The following is a 21314-nucleotide window of genomic DNA, read 5'->3' on the forward strand; positions in this document are numbered from 1 at the left end:
TTTTTCGCGTTGTCTTTCCTACTTGTTTTATGGATTGCTTGCAACAAAGTTTCTCGTGCTAAATCAATACTAATACATACAAGCTTAGCTTCTTGTCAACAACACCAAAGCTTTGTACTGATCCGCTCAGGTTACTTGGGGGGGGAGTAGTGGAAAGAATAAGGTTGACTCCTGTGGGGGAGAGGGAAGATCGTACAACGGTGGTAAAGATCATCAAAACGAATGTTGCTACAAAAAAGATGGCCATGGTGTGGTAATCATGACCTTTCTGAGGTAAAATGTCATCAGGAGTTTCACATCTGCGTGACTGCAATTGCAACTGGGGAACTGAACTGTCAAATCATATTCTGTTGAATTTTATGCCGTGCGTAATGCTTTGCAAGTTTGCCACCTTATTCATTGCAGATTTGTCACTCTCTAGGTGAAACTTCTCAATCGCACGAGTGGAATAGTCGCACTTTTAGAGCAAATTTGTATCAATGGAATTACACTGTCAATCAGTAGTGGGCTGAGATTGGTGTGACAGTACATCTAGCATTTTGAATTCGCGCTCTGAGTCAAATTACAGAGGGTGGGCAGAGGGTGGGAGTGTTCAGCCTTCGTAGCCTGTATGAGTGGGTAGGGGGGGGGGTGTGCTTTCCAGCAATGTGAACGCTGAGCAGTCCGGTTCAGAACTGAGGCCGCCATAATGGATGTGTGAGATCGCGGTAACTCTGTGGGGAACAAACAAATAAGACGGGAGGAGGAACTAAAGAAAAATATGAGAGAAACACTGATGAAAGCCAGACCCATCAGTCTCACTGTCGCCTCCTTGGTACAATTTTTTACTCGCTCTAAACTTTCGTTGATCTTACGGATCGATTTGCGATCGATATGGCGGCTTTTATCCTAGGCCCCATAACGAGACTGAAAATTCCTTTTTATAGTTCAATTATTGACAATGTTTACTGTAATCGACTTTTTTCGTGTTTATCATTGGTACTTCTGTAAACGTGAGCTTACGTCAGCGTTCGACTTGTCGAGTTCAATAAACTCGCCCGTCACTTTAACTAGTACCTGATAAGAGTACTAAGTTAACCTGACTGTGGAGGTTTCCCTACCTAATCCTCTCTTCCCAGTTAGTCTCAAAAGTTTTATTAGCACCAAAGAAAGTAGATGAAACAGTCCGCAACATAAGAGAGCTGCATACATCTTGTCTCCACTAATTGACCGGATGTGTTTTCCCGATCAAATTTCGCTACAGGTAAACCCTTTACGGTCAGAAAGTGAGAAACAGTACACTGGGGCCGATAAATAAAACGAATGAGGAAGGGAAAGAGATTAGAGGATGTGGGGGGTGGGGAGGGGGTTGGCTGAACAGATTTCCCTTTAACAATTATATAGCTGCTTTAGTGGTCACTCACATGTCACAAACATACCTAAGGAGAAGAAACTAGCTATGTATGTTACTGTAGGATAAAAGGTCCAGTCCAAGTAGAAGAGAACAACAACTGTTACAACACCAACAATAACAATCTTGCTAAGGAGAAACACAATTTACTTCTCAAATAAATTGGCAAATTAAATAGCTCCAGAATCAATTATACCCCAAATGCTCATTTGTTTTTCCAATGTTTGCCAATTCCCGAAATATCGTTCTTAGACCCTTTCCTCTTGCATGACGTCAGCAGGTGTCGTCATCTTTCCTTTGGATTTTTCGAAGGGCTTCTTTCAAGTCCTCCCCAAGAGACATGTCTCGCTTGGTTCTCCTGTGCACCAATAGATCGTCCACTCTCCTTTGTTTTCTGGGCAGTTCACGAACGAGAGACTTGAGCGTTTTCCGACGGTATGCGTCCCAGTTTACTTTGTCTTGTAGACTCTTTTGCAGTGATTCATCGTTAGGGTAAGGTGTTTCCTACAAACAGGGGGAGTCGCTATTCTGGTCAGCATCTGCCAGCACGTGTAGAATTCACTTAGAAACCAACGTGCTACAATGAGCTCGGAGAAAAATGGGGAGGCATGGGTTTCCTGAAGCAATAGACCGCTCAATCTCATTTACTCGGTGCGCTTCTTTGATAACCCTATTAAAGTTTTGAGGGACACTCGAAAAAGAGCTGGGAAATCATGGACCGAAAGCAAAACTTTCATTAAGTGCAGTACATTGATTCCATAATAAGTTATAGGTTTACCAGTGCGATAAAAAATACATTTTTACCAATCAGAGTGCTCAGGCATCTCAGTTATCTGACGTGTAAGGTTATTCATGGCTAGAATTCTTCCTCACCATATCACCACATTACACTGAGCAGCTTTGTCCGTAGATTTTTCATTTTAAGGCAAAATCGAGGTTGCCCAAAGACATCTTTTCCCGTCGTTCTTTTCTTACCTTAGGACACTTGTAATAACTTACCGTAACAAGGAGTCTTCTTTTCATGGCGTCGGTGCAATGGGCGAGGTAAAATTTCTTGGAGATCATGATGCACTCTGCCCCATTGCTGACCTGCGAAAGAAATGAAGAGAGATCAGATATAGAAAAGCTTCTTTCACTAACGAGCAAAACTCTACGTATGATGCACGAGAGAGTATCTCGCAGTAGAGAGCGCTATTTATGCAATAGCGAAAATCAGACCTGCTCCCAGTTGGCTTGTTAGCTCAATTGGTAGAGCGCTGCACTAGTATCGCAGAGGTCAGTGGTTCGAATCCCGTACAGGCCTGATTTTTTTCAGGTCTGATTTTCGCTATTACATAAATAGCGCTCTCTACTGCGAGGATCGTGCATCATACCTATCTAATACCGCAGTTCAAAATATATGAACTTCATATATTCATTGTATCTAGCAAAACTATCTTGGACCTCTTATGTGAGGCTTGATAACAGTGACTCGATTAAAATATCAAGAAGCAACTAGAAGATTTGCCGTTCTTTCGGTCTCTTTTTGTTCCCTACAGAGGAAGTTGTACCTATGCATAGAATGAAAACGCCCATTGTTAGGGCGTGTATTGTATCAATCTCTTGACATTTCTAAAATATACCTTGCTTTATTTCATAATTGAGCTGAAATGAACCATCTCTTTTATCTTATTTACCCAAACGAGGTTTTAGACATTGTCAAATGAAAGGCAAAATCTCGGCACTAACCAATACTTTTTTGAATTTTTTCTGACTCTCATTTATCTCCCAACCAGCCACTAGAAGGAGGCGTGCCAACTTCTCATTGTAGTTCAAGAACTATGCAAAACGAGTGTCATAATTAAACCTAATATTGGCCAACGAGTTCTTCACCGAAAAGTCTCCTTGGTTTTATAGTAAAGCATCGGAGCGTGGACTCCGAAGAGTCAGAGGTTCAGTTCTTCATTGGGACTTAGACCATGACAACATAATAAAATAGCTTTCTTTAAACGCATAAACTGTTTTTGTATAGATTGACAGTCACCATGAACAAAGTGTGTAAAAACATATCAACCAACTGACCAGACTAAGACTAGGCTGCTCGTCAAACACCATTGAAGACACACCCTGAATAGCAGAACACAAAATAGATAACCGTGGAAACATAACTATTATGCATTTTTCCTTTACCAGTAAGGATTGCACCGAAATGAAGATATTTAAATGATTGTACTTAAAACAGCTTGCTTATTTTCTCATTAAATAAATCAGGAATTATTAAATGGCCGATTTGAACTCAAATTCAGTTTAGAAGTATATCCTGCATTGGAAGAAAATTTCTAATGATTCTCAGAAAAACTCTGGTAAAAATCACAATTACCGGGTGTGCATGTTATCGACCCAGATAGCACAAGGGACAGGACTAGAGGACTAGAAAGAGAAAAGCTCAGTGTCCTTACAAAACAATCTCCCTTTGAAAGAAGAGCAACTTGAACAAACATTGGATGCAGATCTGCCTCAGTGATACGAACTTCAGTCTGTGTTAAAGAGGAAATGAGAACAAGGTTTGGTCAGTTCACTAGAACCCACAAATAATCACTTTCCAAAAATAGATGATGATTCATTTTAAGTGAATTGCTTTTTCACTGTCAAAAGTTTTATCAAGCAGTCTCTGAAGATCCTAATGGATGACTTAACTACTTAGTTTACATCATATACTCACCGGCCTTTGTTCACCTTCGTCGATGACAGAAATTTTGTGCAATGGTAGTTTCTTTTCCTCTTCAGACAGCTCTTCTGAAATACGAGAAAATGTACGTTATATTACGGAGATAACTATAATTATTAAAAACTAGATCATTGGATAATGCAATTCAAGACTTTTTATTGGCTTAGCCATCATGGTCTATCAGCCAATATACCATAATCTACAAATATGGCAAGCGTAGGTTTCAGCTTAAGATTAACAGGGAGCTAAAAATTTAATAAAATTTAATAATTTAATTGAACGTTTTTAATAAAACAATTATTCCACTCGCGCTTGTTGGACATGAGATGATTATAGCTAACTCGGCGCTACGCGCCTCGTTGGCTATCTATCATCTCATATCCAACGCGCGCTCATGGAATAATTGTTAAATATACGGCATATTTGTATCCAATAGATTGAGTCGGTTTTGATTTTGGCGAACGACGAACTTTCGCAGGTATCATGGCCTAAACTATTATTTAAGTTATCATGTCTTTTTGAATCTACGTTCTCTTTTCTCTTTTCTTTATTGGAATGCACGGTCAAATTTAGACCAAGTGAAAGATAATCAGTCAGTCTCCCTCAAACTGATGTCACTGTAACTGTCCGTTGAAAATAATTCCAAGGACAAGAACTCTTGTATTCGCTGTCGCCTCTGAAAAACTATTTGTGAAAGTAGCTGTCTCAAGTGTTGTTTTGGCATTTTCTTTTCATAGTCAGACGAATATTTTGGAATTTCTCCTTCGTGGAAGGCAATCCTGTTCCTCGAAGAAATTAAAGCTAGTGAAATACTTGAGTTACTTAACAGGTGATTGTTACCTGAGGGAGGAGTCACAGTAGATTTTCTCACTCTACTCGTACGTCTCGAGGGGCTGGGGAGAGTCCTGGGTCGTGTGTTAGAGTCGGTTCTAGGTCTCTGCTCGTAATCACCCGCGTCAACTTGCAAACTGATTCTTTGACAGCGAGGAATTGGTGATGTCTAACAAGATTAAGAATAGAATATCATCTGTTAATGGCTTTCCTGTACAAAAACGCACCATGATCGTTGTACAAACTATGCTTACATTTTAACAATTTGCGAAATTATATTTCTCGTGTTTCATTTGTCTGGCATTCACGCGTGAAACTAGTAATCTAAAATATCTTCTTGTAATCCAAATTTTTGAACAGTGTCTGGGTGATAGCGAAGGAATGATTTTTTGAAGTTCTTCTGTTTTCAATAGACTTGGCCAAAACTCCTACAAATCAGTCCAATTTAATCCTAGTCAAAAATGGTAAGTACTGTAGCCGCTATCCAAACTTTGAACTTGGAAAAGAATCAAAAACGTATCAATTTCTTACCGAAGATGAAGGAAAGTTTTCTTCTTCCACTGTTGGTAAAGGAAGCATGTTGTTGCCTCTGTAATCAGGAGTCGTGCGTTTCTGCAGTCGTCTAGGTAATACCCTGGTAGTATTTGACAGTTTCCTCGATTGCACGTCATCTACAAAGTTTGTTTCACTTGGAGTTCTCTGAACTATTCTAGGTTCACTTGAAAGTTTTCTTTCCAACTCAATAATATTTTTTAGATTGTTTGATTGTTCATCAGTAGAAATAATAAGGGAAGTCTTAGGGGCACTAACAACCCCTTTTCTTCTAGAGATCGGAGGCGACGCTTCCCGAAAACCTACGAACTTGATCGATTTTTCTACGGGAGAATTTCGGTTGCTGTTAACGTTACCGCCTGTTGCAAATAATTTCTGAGCAGCGGCTACTTTATCGATGGCTAATACATCAGCTGCTTTTTCCTCGTTTCCTGAATCATTATCGTCGTCGCTTTCGTGTGTTATGATACCAGACCTGAGATGCATCTTGGGTAATAAGAGTGTAACCACTGACAGCTTTGCTTTGACACGTTGTAACTTGTCACGTGATGAGGCCTTAGGAACCTGGCTCTTGACTATGAACAGAAAATAAACGACTAGGTTCAAAGATTTTCCATGTCACTGTTTATGTAAATGTAGTTACTTTAAGAGAAGGTAGAAGAGGTTACGAAATCAGAGATATAAGAAATGTTGACATATTACCGTTTTCGAATCCAACAACCCTGTCGTTGTGCTGAGTCAGACAGGATTTGACTTCTCTCAGTTTCTTCAACACCTGACAGCTTCCCTGCAGGTGGTTAGAAGAATGGACACGACAAAGTTTTTGGATGTTGCAGATCGTCAAATCAAAATCGAAATTTCAGTAGCTTAGAAGAAATTGCTAATACCGATTTTATAATGTATATCCAGTCCGAGTGATTGCTATCTCTTGCAAGAACAGAGCCACTCCTGGAGGAAGAGAACGAAACACCATTATAACGTGACGGGACTTGACGGAAAACGTTACAAGAGCAATTCTTGACTGAGAATAGAAAATAATGCGGCTTAGCACTGACTTCGCGTCACTGTTGGATCTGTCGACATATACTAGAGCATATTCCTCACCTGAAAAAGTGAAAAAGGCATTTTTTTGGATTAGAAGCCATAAGTTCCACAGGCCACCCCTTCAAGAAGTCTATGCTCCTAAAACAAGCAAGAATTCGTTAAAAGTGTTTGCTCTTTCTTTAACAGCAATTGATAGCGATTCAGGTACTTGCTACTGACATGTTGTTTTTTTTTCTGTGGAGTGCAAAGTTTAGATTAGAATTTCCAACCCCTGTAAAAAAAATGTCCAATCTCTGTAAAAGTAAAACCATTGTACTGATTGGAAAATATTTGCAGGCACGTTATGATTGATATTATAAATTATACATGGAATAGCTGTGGGTGAGGAGTCGTCTGGAATTTAGCACCTGTAACACCAAAGACCAAAAGGTCTATATATTTTTATATGCAATCAATCCAGGACTTGAATCAGTTCGTTGCAGAACTCAAACTAGCCAAAAACATATTAAGGTGGCTCGTACCGGTTTTCATCTTTTTGATGGTTTGTAACTTTGAAAGAATACAACTGAAAGACTGACCAAGGCCAGTTGAACACTTTTACGCGGTTGAATTACATAATCATTGGTTATCCAAAAATAGGCGTCATTTCGTCACTAGCATTTTCCATGGCAACGCTTTCATAGGCTTATTCAGACGCACTTTTTAGCTTGTGGCTTAAAAAATTCGAAAACTAACCCAGTGACCCCCTGATTTTTTTCAGGGTTTGCTTTTGGCACTTGAAAAGGAAAATGCACAAAGATTTTCAAAAAATTCTACGGAGCGGAATTTCAGAAAATCTACAAAAAGGGCAATTTTCACACATCGCAAATTTCCTTCTGTAGAATTTCCTAGTTTTTTTTTCTGATGATTCCTTTCGACGTTATTATCATATTGGAACAATAAAAAGAAGGGGACACCGGACTTGTTTTCATGCAATAGCTTTCGTGAGTTTAGCAATTTCCACGTGCGTTCTCGCGCATTTAAAAGTCTGGATTCTATAAGATCGACATTTGCTCATGATCTGTTTTAGCTACCGCTGACAACTACGTGTGCTCGCGCGAGCACCTACGATCTGATGTTTACAGACGTTTACTGCTCAGAAAATCATTAAACAGCCGTCAAAGACAGCCTCCCGAACTCATCTTAAAAATCGTACGCATGACTTCTGGCTATATCATTATTTTCCTTGAAGTTTCAAAGTCTTCTTCTACTTCAGGTAGATTATCCTTCACTTGAGTTCTTCTTTTTTCGCCGTCGCAAGATTTCATATCGGTTGAATATTTCTTTTAAATGTGAAGTGAAGCAACCTTTACTTCTCCGAAAATCGTCTTCGTTATCTTAGTTTCTCAACCTCGTTCCCAGGGTCTTTTCCCTTTGTTGGTGGGTGGAGCTGGGGGTGGGGCGGGAAAAGGCCCTGGGATCGGCCGGTCACATGATCTCAAAACACCCAAAAATCTTGGGTGTACTGAATTCATATATTAACAGAAATATTCAAGATGGTGGTCCCGCCGAGTGCAGAAGAGTTTTTGTCAGTCGTTCGCCGAGTCGGATTTTCTTTGAATATAGGTAATTTTCCATCATTGAATTTAAAACCTCTTCAAATGAAGTGTTTTGAATATGTGCTGAAAGGCCAGGATGTTATCGGAGTCCTACCTACTGGATTTGGCAAGTCGATTCTTTTTCACCTTCTACCGAATTTCTTTCCTGTCAAGACAACCAAGAACATAGTTATTGTAGTATGCCCTTTGAATTCCATCATTGAAGACCAGTTGAAAGTTTTAAAAGCTCGGAGGATAACCGCTGATGTGTTACAGGTACCTGTAAACGCGAAAGAAACGGCCGAGAACTTGTTCGGAAATGAACAAGAAACAAGCGAGCATGTGGCCGTGATCACAACAAAGTTTCCTCAGGATGTAGTGAACGGCAACACTTCGATCGTATTCGCCCATCCAGAGACTCTATTAAGTAAGGAAGGGCGAGAATTGATGGGAAGCAAAGTCTTTCAAGACAATGTTGTGGCCTGTGTTGTTGATGAAGCACACTGCGTTGAATTATGGTAAGTGCCTAAATTTATTAATTTCTTGTTTGTTCATTTCATATTTGTTTCAGAGAGTAAATTATCTATATAAGCTTATGTCTCGGAAAACTAATTAAAGCACGGTTGCAGCACTGACTTGTATTTACGGTGAAATTCTGCTGTATTCTCTATTTATAGAGTATGATAGATTTTTCTCTAGGAACTAATTCATCTATGATTCCTGTGACGTTTACACCGCTCACTGATCTATATTTATTTGCCAGTACAAGGAAACAAGATTAATTGTCTATGGTTTTATTCTGGCATGCAGTTTTCCAAATTCTTGATGCATTGCTTTGTGATTTAGAAGTGGAATGTTCACCTTTGTCTCCATGCCCCTACAACTGAACTATTCTTAGTTGAACAATTACAAAGAAGGTGCCAACAGGGAAGAACCTAAGCTCTATATTAAGTTGACCCCCAAACCTAAAATAACCTGTAAATAAGGAGATAAAGCCATTTGCTAAAAGATAAATTCAAGATAAAATAAATATACCAGTATACACAGTATACTTTTTAGTTATTAATAGACATCCATCCATATGAGGGAGCTATTATGAAATACAAAAGATACTTCTACAGAAACATGTTAACTCAAAAGAAAACGTTATAGATATAGATATATATATTACAGGGTTTACTTTTCTTTTTCAGGGGTGAAGAATTTAGAAAGGACTTCAAAGATCTTTCGGTGTTGAAGGCCTTTTTTCCTAATGTACCCACAATGGCTCTAACAGCAACAGCACCACCTCATTTATTGAGGGGCTTGAAGCGAAGTCTGTGTTTAAAAGATGAGTGCAAAATTGTTGCACAAAACCCCAACCGGGTAAACATATATCTGAATAAGAAATTGCGATGGAGTAACCACCATGGGGATGAAAGTTATGATCAAATCCTTGGGCCAATTGCCAATCAACTAGCAATTCAAAGAGAAAACTATCCCATGACAATTGTCTACTTAAAATTGAAATATTGTGGATATGCTTATGGATTATTTGAAAGAATATTGGGAGACAAGCAGTATGTTGGAGAAACTTCAGAACCCACTGCAAGACTGTTTGCTCAATTTCATGCCCCCCAAACAAGTCGCATGAAGAAAGATATTTTGTCAGAAATAAAGAAAGAAAATTCGAGGGTGAGGGTGCTCTTTGCAACATCAGCACTTGGCATGGGGGTTCATGCTCCTTATGTGCTGAACATTATTCACATAACACCACCAAGTAGCCTTGAAGCATACATGCAAGAAATTGGTCGGGCCGGTCGCACAGGACTTTCATCGTGTGCTACACTCTACTACAATAATTCTGATATTGGAAATAATATGAAACATGTAGAAGAATCAATGAAAACTTACTGCAAATCACAAGACACCTGTCAGAGGAAACTTCTTCTAGATTACTTTGGATTCTCTTGTGTTCAGCAAGATAACTGTTGCTGTATATGTGATGGAAAGTTCAAAATAACTGAGGAGGATGTACCTCATGTTGTTAAAAGCAAGGTGAGATTACTGCCCAACAATAACAGTGTTATCCTTGAAAGATTAATCAGGGGTGCAATTTCTGCCCAAGAGTCCCAAGCAGCATCAGAGAGTTCCATGCTATTTGACATTTCTGTAGATAACAATCTGGTTACAAAAGTTATGGAGGGAGTGGAGTATATTGAATCAGAAACAGACCTATTGAAGACCTTTGGTATCTGGGATGAAATCTGTTCCTCTCAGATCTTTTCGCTAATATGCAAGCACACTACTCTGTGTAGAACTGTAATGAACTCTGATGATGATTAGAACATCAGTACTTATTATAAAGACTGCAAACTACTACAAGGTATCTTGATTCAAACCAAAATCAATATTGATATTGATTATATCTGTTGTTTCTACAATACCGATCAGTTTGTTTACCTTTGTTTCCTTTTTGCTATGTCTGAGCACAATAATGTGGTGAGAAAGTCAACTTAAATTGTAAATACTGTGGGCAACTCTAAATAGATCTTGATTCACACACCAAAAGTCACTTTTGATATTAATTATCTCTGTTGCTACCATGGTACTGATCAGATTGTTTACCTTTTAAAGTTTGTTAGTACACAAACTTCACAAGGATCTGTGAACCCCATATTACATGTACTAATGTTGGAAATCTGCTGAGATTTTGTAGTAGGTCATTGGAAATAAGCACACACACTGTCCTTACCAACCAGCCATCAATGACAATTGGATGAGTCTGCTGATAAGTACCCCACATATTTTCCTTATAAACAGGACCTTGTCACATTGTAAAAGCGAAAATAATTTCTTATTTACCAAGATAAATTTCTTATTTACTAAGATAAGATTTCTTATTTACCACGATACTTGCAGATTTTGCTAAATGTTTACCATATTGAACTCATAAGCTACAAGTAAACAAGGTACAATTCACACAATTAATAGGACATATTAATGGATTAAATCTGCTGTTATGTTGGTCCTAGAGAAAGGAAAACACCCTAGTTTTATTTGTTCTAAGTTGACTGCAATAAATTTTTCAGTTTCCCAAAATAATTGATTATATATCAAGCATGATCAACTGCCACATCACTTTAAGTCTTATCAGTTTTTGATTATGATCCATGAATAGCACAACACTACACAGTACTAGTAGTGTTATTGCTATTATTTCAGGTTATTGGCTATCCTCATAAAAGCCATAACATCTCAGCTGAAATTTAATGGCTCACTTGTCTTTAATAAAAATTCAGGATCCCAGAGATGTTAAGTAAGGCATTACTACTTGTATTTTGCTAAATTCAGAGATTCAGCTGTTTTAACTAAAAGTCAGTGTCTTACGGTATATATATTTCATTCAACGATATAATTATAGAACTAGCTTGGTGAGCAGGCAAGATGGCACTTTCTAACCCACTTGTGATTAACTGCTGTGTCCTGCACGAAACTTCCTTAAAAGCCATGTAATAAATCCAAAATTGACCTAGCCTGTTCTTTCAAGATGGCTGGATACTGGAAATCTGTTTATGGAGCTTTACTCCATCTCAGTCCATAAACATGCAAAAAAAAGACAAAAAAAGAAAGTGGCTAATACCCAGCCATCACGACCTTGCACTTGGTCAGTAACCCATAAATATCGATCTCAGCAGAAATTCAGTGGCTCACTAGTCTTAACTGAAAGATAAGGGTCTAAGAGAGGTCAGTTACGTCATTACTACTTGTATTGTGCAGAATTTGGCGATTCAATAGTCAGTGAATAACTACAATCATCCTCAGTAGTATCTAGGTTGATAATTCTCCCATGTGTTTGGCCAGCCACTGATGATAGTCAACAATGTTCAAATACCTTAAGGGAGACCTTTTAATGTCAGGGAAGCTGTCATGACTTCTTCCAGGCACATGATTAAAAGGATTCAAATGCAATAGGTCATTCACCATTTCTTTCTCATCATTAAGTGAGTTGCACATTGTATGTTGCACAGATGTCTTATGGATGCCCACAGATGAGTCAAACTGCTCTACAATCTGATGGATGCCAGTAGTTGCTTTACAGACCTTGCTAATTGAGTTTAGACTCTTGTTTGGTCCCTGCCTTTGGACAATGTGTTTACTGCATCTATTTGAAATTTCTTGGGCCAAATCATCTTCAATATTCTTTCCGGCACCACCCCTCCAGTTAACAAAAAATCCCCATTTGAACTGTTCAGATAAGCGTGGGGTTAGCAGGCACTCAATCTGAGCTATACTCACAAACATTTCAATAGCATATTTGCTGTAAGCCCCCATAGACTTGAAAACTGACAGCAAAAGTTTTTGGTTGATGAGATTTCTGTTGCCATCTCCCTCCCCTGCAGTGTCCTTCATCTGCATGACAAGAGTAGCCAGGAAAATACAACAAAGGGCATAATTTCTTATATAATCATCTTCATCGTCACAGTCATTGACATCTACTTTCTGTAATAGGAACTTGTCAGTGAACTTTCCAAAAGCATCATCAAAGTACTTCTTCTTGTTTTCTGAGCTCTTATGTGCAATGTTTTCTGGGAATTTATGTGCTGAGGGAGTGTCCTCTAGGTCTGACATCCCAAAAAAGTTCAGGGCAGCTGTTATGATGTAAGCTTTCCCCACGCTGAGGAACAACTCTTCACTTCCTTCATAGGAGTCAAGAACTTTGGATGGGGTAGCATTCCTCCTATTGTACTTCTCTCTGAAGTACTTTAAGGTGCCAACTTGATTCACAGACTCAGCTTTGTGAAGAAACGAGTAAGAATACTGCAGAAGGGATGCTTTTGTATGCCACATTACTGGTTTAAAAGGTGAGCAATGTTCAAAACGATCAGCTGCTGTGTGAGAACCAGATAGCAGATCTTTGGCACCTGCAAATCTGACCCGAGTGAGCTGATCACCTGCAAATGTAATCTTCATCTCCCTCATTGCATCATCATGGGTGTCTGGTTGGTGCGCATTTGTCTGTCCAGATGCTGCAGGCCCGTCGGGAATCAGTGGATTGTCAGTGTGTGGCAGTTCATCTAGCAACCCTGCTTGAACATAGATTTCAGCAATCCACTTTTCATAAGTTCTTAATATGTGAACACAATCATCATACTTTGCTTCATTTGCATTGATGATTGGCAAACTTACTATGGTAGACTTCTGTGACATTTGCTGGCTGTACTCATGAGGAATGTGATCTGGTATAACAGATTTCAAAAACTTAAATTTGGGAAAAAACTCAAGAACAATTCTACCAAAAATAATTGTGGCACATTCTGCATAACGTTTCCATTCAGGAACATTCAAGGAAAAATTATATCGAGGGAAATCTTTGATGTTTCCTTTAGGGTTGTCATTAGGCAAGTGATTGAAGTTAATTCGGTTCTCAATCAAGTTACTGGCAAATAAGTGTAGATCCTCATTCTGAATTTCCTTTCTCATGTGCCCTTTCAAAATTTTCAGGTCCCAGTTGTCACCAGTGCCTCGGAACACACTACCTCTCTTTACTTGCTGAACCACTTTGTCTGAAAAATGACCCCCTAAGAGCTTCAGCAGGGTGTCCCTTCTCCCAGATGATAGGCACACACCAAGTTTGTTCAGTCGTTCTTGAAGCTAGGGATTACAAGGGAATCAGAAATTAACAGCAAATTAACTACACATGCACATGCAGTAACCTCCTGTTTCACAACTTTATAATATAAGCCAAGAAATTTCGGAGTTTTGATTGGTTGATAATGGCCCTATTTTCGCGTAATAGTGGTAAAACAGAATAAAAATGGATGGTATAACAAGGTTACCATGACAACCTTTTACTTTGCCTTTTCCTTTTGGCCTGTGTTTGTTTTTTTAACCGTAACGAAATAAAGGACTCGTGTGCGTTTCCGAAAATTTATCGGCTTCTGTTATAAAGAAATAATAGCATGACTTGTAGTGGTATTTGGCAATAATACCGGCTCGTAATATTTCAAAATTATCCAAATACCACTCACCGCTTCGCGGCTCGTGGTATTTCGGTCAATTTTGAAATATTAATCGCGGTATTATTGCCAAATACCACTACAAGTCATGCAATTACCTATACTTATCCTATCACTCACAATATATTTCTGAATGGATCTTTCAATTAGAATCACAATCACAACCTAACACAAAACTACCTCACAAGGATCAAATTTCTGCAGAGCTTTATATAATTAAGAGGATAAAATGCAGATTGTATTCAATGCATGATTGCACTGGTGAATAATAAATACTACAGTGCGACTAAAGCAGTTGATTAAGGATAACAATCCAATGTTATATATATCTTTAGCTAAGAATTACCTTTTTGGTACATCCACCTTCATTGATGAGAACTGTATTCACACGTTTCACCAGGTTGAGTTCGTGCCATCTCTCGTTCATGAGGATCGAGTACAGAAAACTGTACTTTACTTGAAGCTCACGCTTTGTGTCTGAGACGGACTTCTCTTTGCCAGACACTGCGTTCATAATCTCGACAAGATAAGGGTGGTTCGTCTTCAATTCGACCCAAATTTTATTGAAATCGAAACTGTTCATGCTCTCAAATTCATTTCCATATAAAACGGAACCTTGCGAACGTTTGCACAGCTTTGCACACGACGTTTTCAACTCCTCACTGCTGGTCTTTTTTAACTCGTCCACAACACTTGGACAGTAATCTTTCAAGATAGCCGTCAACACAGTTGCATCCCTGTTACTGACAGCTTGTAGAATCATTTTCTGCTGTCTTTCAGTCAATAACGATTGAGCTTCTAATGAGGTGCAATCATTATCTCCTATTGATTTAGGCCTTAGAACAGATTGCCGAGTTAAAAAAAATTGCTGCCCTTCAGACCTTGGTGTTGTTAGCCTCGACGACTGATCCACCGAAGTGGCTGCACAATCATGTCCTGTAGACGTGACAATAACACTAGCATCTTGGGGAGTTGAGAAAGACGGCTGTTTTGCAAAAATTGATGTTGTTCGCTTCGCCTGATCAATAGAAGTTATTTTGAAGCTATCTCCTGATGATATAGGCGTTAAAACAGTCGCAACTTGGGGAGTTGAGAAGGAAAGCTGCTTTGCAGATTTTTTTGGTGTGATTCGCTTCGACAGCTCATCTGCTGAGGTGACGCATGAGCTTTCGCATGGCAAATTCTTTGATACACGTTTCGACGGCTGAAGCGAAGAAGGTGAAAGTTGTACACATCTCTTTACAGCATATTCAGAACTTTGATCGGACGACATATTGTCCATGGATTGAGCTCTCTGAATAAACTGTTCCATCTTGTTTACGAATGTAACGCAACTCCGACATGCGATCTTTGATCTCGTATCGTCCTCAAAAATAGTTATACCACAGGTTTTATGGACTTTTGCACACAGATCTTTTGATGAACCAGCTTTGCTAAATATTCGAAGCATATGACGACTCTCGCGAGAATCACCGCAGAGTCTGCAAACCGGATTTCTAGAAGAAATCTTTGTTGGTGTAGGCATACTTTCCGCCATTATGACTTCGGAATAATGCATAAATTATATTTTATGACCAAGGTTCACATAAATTATTTAAATCAATCAACCAATCAAAATGTTGATCTGACCGGCCGATGCCAGGGCCTTTTCCCGCCCCACCCCCAACTAAGGGAAAAGGCCCTGGGAACGAGGTTGTTAGTTTCTATCTCCTGCATTCACAGTGGCCGCTCAACACATCAAATACAAGCTCTTAGGTAAACTTCTCACGTAAGTCGAAATAAAATCCTCGCGCCGCCATCTTTGTTTTAAATTTTCGTCTTTTAATCTCGCGCTTCTTTCGCACGTTTCTCTCGCGCGTGACGCAAGAGTGATCTGTTCCCCGCGCGAGGAAACTGGTACGAGCCACCTTAAGGTAACCAGGACTAGATATTTTGATACTGCAAAACCTTTGGAACAGGTATCATTTCTTTTGCGATTTTCAGGCGAACGCGAGGTAAGCGCGTAGCGAAAGCGAGGAAAGTATAAGGCAAGCGCGAGGAAAGCGCGAGGCGAACGCGGGGAAAGCATGAGAGACGCGTGAGGGAAGCACGAAGGAGAATCACGCACCTCTTCTCGCGCGTAATTCACGTTCCACGCTTTCCACACCCCCAACTCTACTCGACTAAAACAAAGCATAGAAATGACTGTGTTTAGAAGCCTTGATGCTACTCTACATCCCTACTTGATAAACTTCTGATGATCAGGGTCGTTTATGTTCTTAATTCCACCCGCTAACATGAAGATGTCCACGAAATCCTGCATAAGAAACCAAAAAGAAAGACTGGAACCGCGTTCGTTTTTTGCTATCTTTATCCCCTTTATGGCACCCATGTGGTTCCTTGAAATAGGGAAACACATGCCAAAAGCTCTAATTTATCCACATTTCCATTTTGCGCATGTTTTACGGTCAGAACGTCAAAAGTCCTCATAAATCGGGATTCTCATTCCATAAATTGGTTCTGTTCTGCTTAAAATGTTTCAAATTGTAGCTCACATATTGTATGTTTCCAAATACGTACCTCTTTAGAAATCACCAACAGTTCAATAGCTTCCCGCGAAATTACGGTGGACTGGCGTCTAGTGTCGTGTAGAATAGCCAACTCCTATGGTTGGGGAAAAATTACAGCGAAATATTAGCCAACAGATTAACCTTCACAAAGACGGAAAACATATAAAGTTCCAAACAAGTTGTTGATTTCTATCTTGGTTCACGTTCTACGAGGAGACATGGACGAAAGCCCTGCGGATCCTTTACCCCAGGGGTTATTTGTTAGCGAAAGCTGAGTACTTACCCCGAAACTATCACCACGTCTTAGGAAATGAACAGTTCTTGCAAAGCTCTCATTTTCTCCCAGTACTGTAACTACAGCTGTAAAATGACAAAAAGTAGAGTTTTTTCATTTGTTATCATTCATGATTCAAGACATGTTAAGAAGATCGTTTACCTTTAACTAATATGTCGTTTAGATGTTGTAGTCAACTTGGGGTAACTTCCGTAAAACGCAGACTCGGGGCCGGGGTTGCGGTCTCTCTCCCCGCTAATTTCGGTCCCTCTCTTTTCCTGACCCCGTGTCCGCGTTTCCTTGACACCCATGATTAATAGTTTGCATTTCATGTAATAATGGTGAAGAGTCTCCTTAAATGTTAAGCCTCACATGTAACCTGACCTGAGCCAGAGAGAACAAAGTAGAAAGCTTGTGGGATGTGACCCTGTCTTAAAATGGCTCTCTTTGTCTTGTGCCTGAAAATGAATCAAATGCAATCAAAATCGTTGACTAAAAAACAAAATATGTTTGCTACATAAAATTTCTCTTAACATTTCAGATGCGTAAAATAAAGCTAACAGCTCTACATATCCCAAATCAAATGTATCGAAAATATTAACAGACACTTACGTTTCAAACCAACCAACTTTAACGAGCTTCTGCTGAATTCTCTGAGGATATTCTGCAAACGATCGAATTGATCGCAAGGAGAAGAGCACCTAAGAGACAAAATTAAAAGCTGTTTTATCAAGTTGAGCTGTTTCCTAAATAACCCATTGCCGAAAAGGGTTCAAGTGGGACTTCAAGAACGCCGTCGGTTTTTTTTAAGACGTCTTTTAAAATCAAGATGATTTTGAATTTGGCTTGTGTCAGCAGTATTCGAAAAGACTACTGTAGTTAAAGTTACTTATTTTGAGAAGACACCTTCACAATACTGCTTGACGCAAACTGAAAACGAAATACCTTTGCTAGTTGTTGTTCCGTCCTCTGTTCTGGGTGAATTGATAAAATTAACTTCACCTCAGCGGCAACTCGCATCTGGAAAAAATCAATCGAAGCAACCTATTACTTCTCTTCTTTCTCCCCGTAATAATCCATGTTTTTGACACTTCACAGACGAATAAGATCAGAGAATGGGAAACAGACAAAGAACGAATTTTGAAGAGGCGCCGGGGAACATGAAACTCGCACAAGGTCTGTTTACCTTTCTATTGGCTTTGAAAAATGAAGCATCAAAAGCAAGTTCCGCTTCCATTTGATTTTCTTGTTCAGTAATGTACTGTGTGAAAACAGTGTGGGTCATCTGGGTTTCTTCCTCAGTGTCCCTGAAATTGAAACAGACATAACGAAAGAATGTCTTGGGAAAGGAGGCCCCAGGTCAGCCATCTAAAGATAAATGAGCTGGAACTTATTTCTTAAACTTCTCCTTACAACTCTTTCTTCCGTCTGAATCTAAAATTCTTAAACGTACCTCTCCGACTTGCTGAATCTCGCGACATTTTATTTATATTTTTTTTTCTTTTAAAGTAACAAGGTTAACATCAAAAGCATTTGTTAAGGTCATCGTTAAATAAGAAAGAAAGCAAAAACCAAACAAACAAACAAAACAAAAAACGCTCCTTCCGAAAACTTACTTTTCATACTTGTATTGGCAAAGTGATGCGGACATCTGGACAAGTTTCACTGCTCGACGAAATAACTCCAATGGAGGCAAAAGCTATTTAAAAAACAAGATGGTGAAAATTATCAGAGTTGCGAAGCAGTTGACGAAATGTCTTTTCTCTGTACTAAATGTCAAGAGCTTCTTTCCTCCCCGGTTCACGGTTTACATCTATCACTGACAGGCCCCACTGTCTCTGTTCTTTCTACCCACAAAGAAACCGCGCTAAGAGACAACTGGCCTCTTTCGTGAGAAGCGGTTCCTTTGGATCTGCATGCCTAATAACAAGGCTCTTTTCAGTTGTTTGGGTGTGTCCTTTATACTGCGTCATTGTTTACAATCTTTGTATGCCACTCTCACATCCCAGCTGTATTCTAAATATTTACCTTATCAAAGTATTTCGTTTCTCCCGGAGTCCTGTTCTTTCCCCATGAGTCCATGGTACTGCGTCGACGTCTGCGCATTTTGATCCCTACTTCAGCAAGTTCACTCAAAGAGTAAATGCTCAAACGATGTCCCTTCGCAGACGACGTTTCTGAAGATCCATTGTTATCACTTGGAAATATGGAACCTCTCCGAAGTCCACGAGCGTTCTTCATCCGAGAAATCCCGGCGGCTGCCCGGATGGACCAGTAGTCAGCACCAGTCTTCGATCCATGAGAGCGTCTTGAACTGTAACCCGAACTTACAGAGATGTTGTCGTCTGTTGAACTAACAGTTGTTGCTGAATAGGTCCGCTGACCCATGCGGCCGGCTGATCGCACGTGCCGAATTGATCCTATTCCATCCATTTTGCCAGGCTTGATAAAGAAACATTAACACAAACAATGATTAGCAATAAAAATTTCGCGTTTATTTAAAAACCAGTGTCCCGGATAATAATGAAAATAACAGTCGTGCTGAAGTGGAGAGGAGTTGTGAGAAGTAAAGCGAAAAGAAGATATCTTCACCGAAGTTAGAAAAAACGCGGGTGCCTTGGTTTCTTTCCACCTCTCTAATTCTCTTCGCCGCATTTAATATGTAGAACAGACCACACGTCACCGAAAAGCTGTATACAAAGAACTAGGCGCAATGAAGAATCTACGTGAACATATTTTGAGTTCTTTTATTTCTCATATTTTTCTCCATTTTCTTTGATTTCATTTTATTTTTTGACGTGCAAAATTAAACGGTAGGAGGAAGCCGTGACTACGAAAGAAGCAACGATAATTAAGAAGGGAAAATGATGACTAGTGATAGAGAAAATTTAAGCGTGTGAAAATTAAGAAAGTTAAGAAAACTCAGTTTGACTGTTCAAGATTCACAAATCCTAAAAGAGCTAGGTATTCTTCCATGGCCGGTGAATATGGTTCTTACAGCACAAAAGTTAATTAGCGACTTCGTCAAGCGATTTATCACTTAATCCTCGATGCTTTTAAACCTCAACAATGGTGACAAGTATCGGAAATCAATTCAAATTAAAAGAATTAATGGAACAATCTGGAAAATGATTGCATTCTCTGAAATGAGTTTACAATTAAAATCAGATAACTTTCTAGCTTTCCAGTCACACTTGAGGGACAAATGCCATTTTCTTTGATGATCAATGTTGAGTGTTCCTACAAGAATTGATGAGTCATAAACGAACCGCTCGAACAAATGTAACCTGTGCTTAACGTTTCATGCACTTTGCTTTGCCTGTTGCCTTTCATTTCATCTGGCGATTTTATTTTTGTCAGCTTTGGTTTCTTTAAGTTTGATTCACTAGTTATTTTGTCTTTGCAAGAAAGCTTGTGACCTTCAAGAAATCGAATCCATTCTGACATGTTGACATGTAGATATAAAAAATTAACAGAAAATGTAATCAAGCGATCGAGGCTGTGCATCTTGTAAGAGCGAGCCTCAAGAGCTTTGCCCCAAAGCAAACAGACGAAAGACAAATCCCTAGCCCAAAGAATGATAAGAATTCCATAGAAAAGTTAGATCAATGCACCTGATTTTGCACTATAATAGCGTGGCAAACAACTGGCTTACATGACTCACCTCCAAGGTTCCATACATTTAGAGATTAAAGACACTATCCTCGAGACATAAAGTTGTCATTCTCCACGTTGGTCTACGCAGACATAAATCCGAAGCTTGTATCGACAATTTTTTATCTTTGTTGTCCTCAGCGCTTATCGTCTGATCTTCCTTGAGGATTATAGTCCACAGCTCCGATTCCGTGCCTGTGCTTTGACCACCAAGGAATTCATACCCACTCATTCAAGTAAATAACCACTGACAGTCGGTAAATAATAGTATAATATATCAAAATAACTGCATGATTTAAAGGTCTCGAACGGATGAGAGAGGCCTCATAATTTAATGAACTGCCCGTTTTACTCCCAAACGTTGTGGATCGGCAAAGCTTAAGAAAGATATTGGCCTTCAATTAATGGCTTTTGAGTCCTTATGGAAACAAACAGGGAAAAAAATTGTGCCGATAGTTTCTTGCATCGCTAATATGTAACCAAGACATGTGATAAGTGGTGACTTATTTCGTGTTGTATTCGAAATACTCAGGCTTTTTTCTGTTACGAAGGTAACAGGCTCTTGAAACATACTTGGACATGATTTCTGTTTTAATCTGGAGATCTAAATATAAATATTGGCCCGTATTGTTTAATTGCCCCTTTTAACACAGAAAAGACAATTGTTCAATATCGTCACTGTGTTATTTTGTCATATATTTGACGCTTAAAAACCACTAAATGATGTAAAAGACTGT

At 39.2% G+C, this 21314-nt stretch overlaps 3 protein-coding genes across 3 annotated transcripts; 1 reads left to right on the forward strand and 2 right to left on the reverse strand.

Annotated features, from left to right (window-relative positions):
* Window positions 1–1520: 1520 nt before the first annotated feature.
* LOC111338124 (uncharacterized) lies at window positions 1521–21139 on the reverse strand. Its single transcript, XM_022944551.2, has 20 exons — window positions 20588–21139; window positions 18952–19365; window positions 18540–18622; window positions 18110–18230; window positions 17869–17943; window positions 17536–17624; window positions 17308–17381; window positions 16933–17009; window positions 16660–16743; window positions 16323–16396; window positions 6585–6662; window positions 6368–6428; window positions 6183–6267; window positions 5460–6055; window positions 4938–5097; window positions 4092–4165; window positions 3829–3906; window positions 3452–3496; window positions 2390–2479; window positions 1521–1894 (listed from the first exon to the last, which is right to left on the reverse strand). The coding sequence occupies exons 1-20, from the start codon at window positions 20603–20605 to the stop codon at window positions 1664–1666; spliced, it is 2607 nt and encodes an 868-aa protein (XP_022800286.2). The 5' UTR covers window positions 20606–21139; the 3' UTR covers window positions 1521–1663.
* LOC148721193 (ATP-dependent DNA helicase Q1-like) lies at window positions 8125–10651 on the forward strand. The gene is made up of 2 exons (XM_088734895.1): window positions 8125–8619; window positions 9295–10651. Exons 1-2 carry the CDS (start codon window positions 8165–8167, stop codon window positions 10424–10426), a joined length of 1587 nt encoding a protein of 528 aa, XP_088591021.1. The 5' UTR covers window positions 8125–8164; the 3' UTR covers window positions 10427–10651.
* Window positions 10468–15737, reverse strand: LOC111326503 (uncharacterized). The gene is made up of 2 exons (XM_088734893.1): window positions 14447–15737; window positions 10468–13735 (listed from the first exon to the last, which is right to left on the reverse strand). The coding sequence occupies exons 1-2, from the start codon at window positions 15656–15658 to the stop codon at window positions 11912–11914; spliced, it is 3036 nt and encodes a 1011-aa protein (XP_088591019.1). The 5' UTR covers window positions 15659–15737; the 3' UTR covers window positions 10468–11911.
* Window positions 21140–21314: the final 175 nt, after the last annotated feature.

This window comes from Stylophora pistillata, chromosome 10 (assembly GCF_964205215.1).
Source record: "Stylophora pistillata chromosome 10, jaStyPist1.2, whole genome shotgun sequence".
Lineage (NCBI taxonomy): Eukaryota > Metazoa > Cnidaria > Anthozoa > Scleractinia > Pocilloporidae > Stylophora > Stylophora pistillata.

Coding starts and splice junctions, on each gene's coding strand:
- LOC148721193 (XM_088734895.1), top strand. CDS start 8,165: ATGAAGTGTTTTGAATATGTGCTGAAAGGCCAGGATGTTATCGGAGTC. Junction 8,620..9,294: donor GCACACTGCGTTGAATTATG/GTAAGTGCCTAA, acceptor TTTCTTTTTCAG/GGGTGAAGAATTTAGAAAGG.
- LOC111338124 (XM_022944551.2), bottom strand. Junction 17,625..17,868: donor CGGAACAACAACTAGCAAAG/GTATTTCGTTTT, acceptor TTTGTCTCTTAG/GTGCTCTTCTCCTTGCGATC. Junction 2,480..3,451: donor AGCAGCCTAGTCTTAGTCTG/GTCAGTTGGTTG, acceptor TTTCTTTCGCAG/GTCAGCAATGGGGCAGAGTG.
- LOC111326503 (XM_088734893.1), bottom strand. CDS start 15,658: ATGCATTATTCCGAAGTCATAATGGCGGAAAGTATGCCTACACCAACA. Junction 13,736..14,446: donor AAGGTGGATGTACCAAAAAG/GTAATTCTTAGC, acceptor TGTAATCCCTAG/CTTCAAGAACGACTGAACAA.